Here is a 9295-nt window from a genome sequence, read left to right as displayed (position 1 = left end):
GGATTTATCGTAATTCTTACAGAAAGGACACACCTACTCCCAACAGTTGCAGTATTGCCCTGGATCTTACCATAAAATTCTTGGAAACTGCCAGGCTACTAAGATAACCAGATATTTATAGCTCTGGTAAAAATTACTGCAATTGCTATTTAAAGATTCTGCACAGCGCTGGGAAAAAATAGAGAAACCTCGCTGAAGCTATCAAGTTACAAAATATCTTGAGTAGGAAAAGTGATTTCCATATGATTTTTTTAAAAACTGCCTTCAAGTGTAGAGTACTGCTTCTTCCTTACCAGGGAAGACAACACGGTTTTAAATTGTCAAATCATTTTCTTCTTCCAGAATTTGTACATCAGCATGTAGCTCACCCTCGAGTCAGGCACCACCTCGGCCTTGGGCTGGCATGTTTGAGCACTCCGCTCCCCCGACCGCTGTCATCCGGGTCAAGAGGACCCGTTGAAGACGGGCAGGAGCAGGTGAGATCCGGACTTCGCCCCTGGACCGCGCAGAATCAGGTTTTCAAACTCGAAACTCTGCTGGACCAACCCCTCGCAGCGATCTCTGCAAGGGGCCACCGGGGCCCATTTCTCCCACACTGTCCACACGCAGGTAAACTTGTCCCCCGGGTTGGCTGGATTAAATCTAGGCAGGTCGGAGTAGCTCACCGGGGTTCTCCACCCGGTGGCACCTTACAACTACCCCGGAGCTTTTAAAAAATACCGACGCCCACTGCCTCCGAGAATCACTTAATCAGCCTCCCGGGGGATTGGGGCCTCGCACGAGTATTTAGTTAGTACGACCCACTCAGGCAGTACTAAACGGCGCCAGGGCGCACGGGCCGCCCCGCCCCCTTCCCCCGGGACAGAACGCGTCGCGCCACCACGTGGGTGTGGAGACCGCCGCGCCTCACACGCCCCCTTGCTCCAGCGCAGGCGCAACGGGGAGCCGCCTCCCGCGGGAGCGCGGAGACCGGGGCTAGGGCCCGCCTCCCATCCCGGAAGGAGGCGTGAGCATGGAGCCTGCCACGACTGTCACCCAAGGCGTGTGCGGCTGACTAGGGCGCCCCGGGGGCTCCGTGGGAGCGCGCCCGTCGCGCGGCTCCGGGAATCAGTGGGGCCGGGCGCTGAGCGGATGGCCCTGCTCCCGCGGCCGGTGATCGCTCTCCTCCTCCTCGTCCTGACCGGCGAGCTCAGGTGCCAGGAGCAGGACCAGCCTACCGACTGGAGGGCCACCCTGAAGACCATCCGGAATGGCGTTCACAAGATCGACACGTACCTGAACGCCGCCTTGGACCTCCTGGGAGGCGAGGACGGGCTCTGCCAGTATAAGTGCAGTGACGGTGAGAGAGAACCTGGCCCTAGGAGGCCTGCGCTTTCAGGCTGCTGGGGGAACATAGGATGTGGGGTGTGAGGTGCAAGGCAGACCTTGACGCTGCCCTTTCGCTGTGGAAACTTTTAGCCACTGCTAGAATCTTGCCATTCTTGTGATTGAGTAACCTGGGTACAAGTTGCACCTCTATTGTTAGAATGTGAGAGGTCGCCTGAGTGTGTACTGTCCGTTCTGTTTTCATTGCCTCAGAATTAACTTTTTTCTTGTTTGCAATTGCACGAAGTTGCCTAAGAACTTAATGACATATACGCCTCATGTGAATGGACTGGAACACACTTATTTTAGCTGTATATTTTAGCACCTTAAATAGGTCAGCTGAACATGCAAAACGTACGGAGAATTTTAAAGTCATAATGGTTTAACATTCTCAAGAATTGGTTTTAATTTTTTTTTCTGCAAAGCTACAGAAAGTAAACTGTGACCTTTGTACAGACTTTTGGTGTACTCTATTGAGAAAGAGTTTGGGTAGTTTGTCTAGAAATTAGTCTATCAAGACTTAGCAGTAATTTTGTTTCCTTGGATATCAGTTGATGCCTCCTCATTCTTGGTTAATGATATATAATTGTTTTGATTTACTTTTTCATATTTTTAAACTTTAATTCTGTTTGGATCTGAGAACTTGTTTGGTGGCATTGTTGGTCATAATAAACTCAATATTTTGGGCAGAGATCTTTTGAAGCATTTGACTTTTTTGACTATTTAAAAATTATAATAGTTCTGATAAAGTACTTGGTCTTCTCTTTGGAAACTCAAAATAAGATAATACTTGGGAGATCATGTTTCCAGTAAGCGTATACAAGGTCTGGGCCTAGGTAATTTAATGCTTGGCAGTTCAAAATAATAGGGGCCTCAGTGGCTTTAATGGTGAAACCAGATTGTATGTAGGTGAAATGTAAAAGGAGCCTATATCATGTAAAACTCTGATGCCACCTGCTGCTTGTAATTCTCACAATAATTTCTTATTTTATGTTAATAGAGTTACAGAATGAGCTATTATCTTATATGTTATGAAGTCCTAAATGTTTCATTCCTTCCCAAATTTATGCCTAAATGTCACCACCACTATGCAATCAAGAAGGATGTAGAGTTTGTTAGGAAGAATAAGTGAATAATTTGAAGATTAAATGGTTGTCTTTCCTGAGGCAGATGTCACAGTTTTACTTAGTCATCCCCATTAAGTGTACAAATATCTGAGTGTCTGTTGTGTGTTAAGTGTTCTACCAGTTGGAGATTCAGCAAGGAAGAAAACAAACAAAATTCCTGCCCATGGAGCTTTCATACTGGTGGGGAGAGACCGTCAATAACAAGTAAACAAGTAAAATTAGCCAAATGTGCCATGTATGTAGGTCTGGGGTATGCCAGTGCTTCAAGAACAATAAAGCAGAGAAGCAGCAGTACACTGTTGTGAGGTAGTTGACTCTTTTAAATAGGTTGTTCAGGGAAGCCCTCGCTGATAATATTTGAGAAGAAATTGGAAAATGGAGGAGGTGACACTGTGATGATCTGGGGAAAGAACACTCCAGGCAGAGGAACAGCATGTGTAAAGGACCTGAGGAGAAAGGCCAGTCAAGGAGGACTCCGAGGGTTTGGGCCTGAATCAGAGGAAGGATGTAGCTGCCATTAACAGAAATAGGAAAACTTGGAAGAAGCAGTCTTCAAAAACTTATTATGAGTCAAGTGTTCTAGAGTTTATTTATGTTTGCAGTAGCTCTTAAGTTGAATGGATACTATTCCTATTAAAAAGATTATTTTAATCTTTCTGTTTACTTAATCCTTTTTATCTTCCACAAGCCTAAATAAATTCACCATTTGGCATTTAGAGCAAGGTCTCCAGCAATAAAAACACAAATGAACGTGAGAACTGAGGAAAATCCTTTTATGTCTTAGTAAGTACAGCCTGCATAGGACTGTGGTTTTAAGTCACCAGGTTGGTAATTCCAACATAATGAAAATTATTCTTTTATTGCTGTTACTTGTGAAGTCTCCCTGGAACAGTTTCAACTTTTCCTATATTTTGGAATGCATGTGACCAAATCAGAACAAAAAAGAAACAGACAAATCCCAAAGCCAGAGGAGCATGGTGTTAAGGGGTGTTTAATAGTTGTAATAAAGAGGTCAAGGAAGCTTTAACAAAAAGACTTAATGGTAGGGAGAAGGTGATCACAGGGCACAGACTTGTTGCATTCAGTTATTCTTGCTTTACAGGAAGGACTGGCATTATGGAGACTTGCTTTTTTCTGTCCATACTCCCTAGCATGGGGACAAGGCTTTATTGAGAGTGAAGTAACATTATTCAGGGCAACCAATATGATGGTCGTTATATTTTTCTTCTTCCTCCCTGACAGCAGACAAGATTTAAAAAACAGAAAAAAAATGGCTTGCAAATGTTTTTAGAATTATGAATGTCATTAATTTATTCAGTGATTTATATTTTAACAGGATCCCTTTGGCTGTTGTGCTGAGAATAAAAAGAGTCAAGAGAGGTAGGGGAGGAAGAATGGAGACAGAGTGACAGGTGCAGGAATTCAGTCAGAAGATGGTGGTGGTTTTGTCCAGGTCGGTAACAATAAAGATGGTGAGACGTGGTTGAATTTTGGACATATTTTGAAGGAAGAGCCTAAAGGATTTGCTAAAGGAAGAGCCTCTTGGAAGGAGGGTGTGAGTAGATTCCAAAGTTTTTGGCCTGAATAATTGAAAGGATGGAGTTGCCATTAACTGAAATGGGGGGAGGACCATGGAAAAAAAGTTTTCAGGTCATTGGGAAAAAAAAATAGCATATTTGTATGCTTTTGAGGATGATTTAGTTGAGAGTAAAAACACTGAAGAGAGAGGAAGGAGAATTATTGGAGTCCTTAGGTAAGTGAGAGGAGTGGGTTCTGGTTCATAAATAGAGAGATTGGCCAAGAGCACAGATGGCATATTCCTGTTAATAACAGAGGTAGAGGATATGGGCACAGATGTGCATTAGGTGGACAGATATTCAAGTTCTCTTCCGATTGCCTCGGTTTTCTCAGTGAAGTAGGAATCAAAGTCATCAGCTGAGAGAAAAGATTGGAATGGAAGTGTTGAAGATTTGAGGAAAATAGGAAAGTGAATGGCTAGAAAAACCAAGTAGCATAAGGGCCCTATGGAGATGAACAGATCTGTGTGTAACCCAACAGCCTTCCCCTTATGCTTCTCATCTGCTTCAGTGTCTTTCAGGTGAAAGAAATTGGTCTGCTTGGAAGTATTTACATCAAATTAAGAAAAATATGTAGAAAAGAACTATTGTTGTCTCAGTCCAGGCAAATCTTTAGATTTCAGCTGTCCATACAAGTGATAAAACATCAAGAGAGGACCAGTTGCTTAAGTCAAAATGTGAAATCAGTGACTAGTATTTCCATGTAGTTGTGCATAGTGGATTTGTTTTGTTTTATAAATTGTTCTTGCCATCTCATTTTTTCCAGCTTTCTGTACCTGCTTACAAATTTTAGGGGACAGTGGCCCCAATACATCATGGAATTGGTTTGACACTGATGTTGTTTCTTCCATTATTGAGTTTTTGCTTGCTTTGTGTATTAGTCTGCTCAGGCTGCCTTAACAAAATGCCACAGATGAGGTGACTTAAACAACAGGGATTTATTTCTTACAGTTCTGAAACCTAGAAAATCTAAGATCAAGGTTTGGCTGATACTTCTATGTTCCTGGCTTGCAGATAGCTGCCTTCTTGCTATGGGGGTGGAGGTCAGGAGCGGGCAACAAGTTCTCTGGTATCTCTTGGAAGGCTACTAATACCATCATGAAGGTCCTACTCTCATGACCTCATCTAAACCTAATTACCTGCCAAAAGCCCCATCACCAAATACACTGGGGGTTATGCCTTCAACATATGAATTTTGGGGGACACAGTTCAGTTCATGGCACTTTGTAAAAACTGCCACCAGTAGAAATGCTAACCATTTATAACAACATTTAAAATGATAGTAATGCATTTGTGATTTTTTTTTAAAGATTTTACTGGGGAATTGGGGGATGGGAACAGCGCTGGGGAATCAGGGGAAGGGGAACAGATAAGTTGCTGTTGTTTTGTTCTTCAGTCTAGTTGTAGAGGATATCGCTTCACTGGCCCATGTTGGTATTATCATTGCGCTCTTCCTGGGTGAGGCAGATCGGTTGCCGGCCTCTGGACGGCTGCTCACAGCGGCTCACGCTGGCTACCAGCCACATACGGTAGCTTATGGCAGCCCACTGCAGCAGGGGCTGCAGCCTACACCCTTGCGTGTGACTCACGGCAGCCCAGCTCCAGGTCGAGCTGTTGTTCACCATCTTAGCTGTAGAGAACAGTTATGCCCTCATGTGGGATCCGAACCAGGGCCCTGCTCCTCAGAGCTCTTAACCAATGTGCCACTTGGCCGGCCCTACATTTGCGATTTTGGTATCTGTATCAATTTAATCTTTAATAAACAACTTTCTGTATAACTTGTCTGGTTCAGAAATAATTATTTCATTTTAAAGGTGAATTTAGAGCATCAAAACACTTTAAAATGTTTTAGGAAACTAGTTACTTCCTAGTTTTCTGGGGGTTTTTTGTTTGTTAGTTTTTCTGTTGTTGGTTTGCTTGTTTGCTTTTGCTGTGGGTAAAGAATATTTTAATTTCAGCAAGAAATTCTTCCTATTTTTTTTCATCCAGTAATTTCTTAGGTGTCCACTATGTGCTGCTTCTAGTTGAGCAAGACAAAGTTCCTGTCCTCATAAAAACGGATTAATTATGTTAATTTGGTCAATAAATGTTAGAAAGAAGAATAAAACCAACCAAGTGCATGGAATGGATATGGAAGGGAAGGGGTACTATTTTTAGATGGAGTGAGCAGGGAAAGCCTTCCTGAGGAAGTGACAGTGGCATGTTTCTTCAAAAGAAACAAAAATGAAACATATGCCCCTTTTACTACTTATACTGGTGAGCCAATTTACCAGTATTTATTTCATGGTGTTATTATCCAATATTTCACATATAGAACTTGGATCTTTATTATTCCATTTTATCAACCTCTCTCCTTAGGGCAATTTTAAGCCCTATGCCTGCTTGAGACAACCACCTTCTCTGTCCTCATGCCTCCATTCTCACTTTTGCCAGCTAATTTTCTCTGTGCTCTCTCTGTTCCTCTTTATTCTCCTACAGTACGCATGTTTGTGTGCTTGTTTTCCCTGATTTCATTTACTTCTAACTATTCTCCCATTCAAAGGTAATCTTTTACAAGATGAGAAAATATCTATACAATACTAATACATACACCTGCACATATATGCATATATCACTACATTACATCAAAATGTTAAAAGTGTTTTTATAGACTCAAAATGGAAAAAACAGCCCATGAACTTATATAAAATACAAAAGGAAGGAAGAATAGAAGTGCTGCTTGTTGTATGAATATACAACATTGAGACACATAGAGAGGAGACCCAAGATGGCGGGGTAGATAAACACTGTTCCTGCTTCCTTCCGTGAACATATTAAAATTACAACTAAATTATAGAACAATCAACGTGGAGAACCATCTGAAGTCTGGCTGAACAGAAGTTTTAAAACTAAAGATATAAAGAAGTCACATCAAGACTGGTAGGAGGGGCAGAGATGCAAACAGGCTGGTTCCAAACCTCTGTGTGGCGGTTGAGAACCGGAAGGGATATCTTGGCCATGGAGGTTCCCCCCAGAGGAGCGAAGGACCCCAGCCCCACTCCCACTCTCCAGCCCAGAGTACTGATGCTGAGAAGATGAGCCCCCATAACATCTGGCTGTGCAAAACAATGGGGATTCCAACCATCCGGGTGGGACAGTAGACTGTGGGAAACCCAGACGTCCTCTTAAAGGGCCTGTGCACAGACTTGCTCGCAGGCACTTACCTTGGGCTCCAGTGGATGGACCTCAGAGGCATATGGGGAGCAGACTGAGGTGTGTAGCTTTGAGGCCAGGGCTGGAGGACAGTCCCATTTTCCTTGAGAGGAGTCCTGCCGTGCAGTCGGCAAGCGGCAGCCATCCTTAATGTGTTGAGCCCTCCCCCTACGCTTACGACCAAATCTGAATCTGATTGGTCTGGTGAACTCCCCGGCTTCACCCTGCTGACTCACTGGGACCCCACCCCACCCAACTCCCCCAACACTGGAGGCACTTTCTCATGAGAAGCCAGCCCCGCCCGAATTGCACTCTTTCTTAGAAAACTATGGGAGTCCATGGGCCCCAGGCAGGTGACCACTGGCCTCAGTGTGCTCTGAGACTTTTCCTGAGTAGATCCAGGCTCAGCACTGGCACCAAACCAGAATTTACATTAACCTGGTTACCACATTAACCTGGTAACTACACTTCTTACCACTCTAGTGAGTCCCTGAGATCCTGACTCAACCAATTTGCATACTACATGAGGCTTTATCAGCAGCTGAACTTCAAGGGAGCCGAGAGGTTATAGCAGAACTCGGGGTGTCCTGGCATTTTGCAGAGCTACCCCAGGCCTGGTACTGATAGCAGCCATCCTTGGTTTGCAGCATGACCTCTCCCACATGCCTCTAGGTTTAGCACAGGCAGCAAAAAAAATGTGAATCGCTTTGTAGCTCCTACCAGGTACTCCCCGGCTGGTCACAGGCAGTGGCTGACCTGGGCCTGCACCAGAGCCCCTCCCAACAGACCCCAGAATCAACATACTTGGAGGTTGGCTTCAGACCACAGCAGAGCACCTCCCAATTACCCCTACAAGCGGCACACACAACGGGCAGTCTCAACAGGCATGAGTCTGCTGGGGCAAATCCCACTCAGTGAGATAAGGCCCCACACAGCAGCCTGTAAGCTGTGGATGTGGCCAAACCCCCAGCCAGTCAGCCTGAGGGTCAATCCCACCCATTGACATGCCAATATCAATCAAGGCTCAACTATAACAGGCGGGCACACACAACCCACACAAGGGACACTCCTGGAGCACCCAGAGCAGGTGACCAGGGAGACTGTGCCAGGGCCCCAAAGGGCACCTACTACATAAGGCCACCCGGCCAAGACTGGGAGACATAGCAGATCTACCTCATACATAGAAACAAACACAGGGAGGCAGGCAAAATGAATAAACAAATACGTCCCAAATAAAAGAACAGGAGAAAACTCCAGAAAAAGAACTAAATGAAATGGCGGCTAGTACCTACCAGAAACAGAGTTCAAAACAATGATTACAAGGATGCTCAAGAAACTTAGTGAGAACTTCAGCAAATATATAGCAAGCATAGAAAAGGACACAGAGACATAAGAAAGAACTAGTCAGAAGTGAAGAATACAATAACTGAAATGAAGAATGCACTAGAAGGAATCACCAGCAGACTAGATGAAGCAGAGGATCGAATCAATGATTTGGAAGACAAGGTAGCAGAAAACAGACAATCAGAACAGCAAAAAGAAAAAATAATCCAAAAAAATGAGGATAGTTTAAGAGACCTCTGGGACAACATCAAGCATAACAACATTTGCATCATAGGAGTACCAGAAGGAGAAGAGAGAAAGCAAGCAATTGAGAGCCTATTTGAAGAAATAATGACTGAAAACTTTCCTAGCCTGGTGAAGGAAATAGATATACAAGCCCAGAAAGTACAGAGAGTCCCAAACAAGATGAACCCAAACAGCCCCACACCAAGACACATTATAATGAGAACAGCAAAGGTTAAAGACAAAGAGAGAATCCTAAAAGCAGCAAGAGAAGGCAACTAGTAACTTGTAAGGGGGCTCCCATAAGATTGTCAGCTGGTTTCTCAAGAGAAAGTTTGCAGGCCAGGAGGGATTAGCACACAATATTCAATGTGATGAAAAGCAAGGACCTACAGCCAAGATTACTTTCCCCAGCAAAGCTTTCATTTAGAATCGAAGGACAGATAAGGAGCTTCCCAGACAAGAGAG

The 9295-nt window shown here is 44.2% G+C and overlaps 1 protein-coding gene across 1 annotated transcript in view; it reads left to right on the top strand.

Annotated features, from left to right (window-relative positions):
- Nucleotides 1-1035: 1035 nt before the first annotated feature.
- PLA2G12A (phospholipase A2 group XIIA) overlaps nt 1036-9295 on the top strand; it is a 14435-nt gene continuing 6175 nt past the window's right edge. Inside the window, exon 1 of the mRNA XM_019635991.1 lies at nt 1036-1339. Within this exon, the coding sequence (XP_019491536.1) occupies nt 1132-1339 (208 nt within the window). The 5' untranslated portion in view covers nt 1036-1131. The remainder of the gene's footprint in view (nt 1340-9295) is intronic.

The sequence above is a fragment of the Hipposideros armiger genome, unplaced genomic scaffold (genome assembly GCF_001890085.2).
Source record: "Hipposideros armiger isolate ML-2016 unplaced genomic scaffold, ASM189008v1 scaffold_26, whole genome shotgun sequence".
In the NCBI taxonomy this organism is placed as follows: domain Eukaryota; kingdom Metazoa; phylum Chordata; class Mammalia; order Chiroptera; family Hipposideridae; genus Hipposideros; species Hipposideros armiger.
The sequence above is the reverse complement of the archived record's forward strand: the minus strand, read 5'-3'. Positions and strand labels throughout refer to the sequence as shown.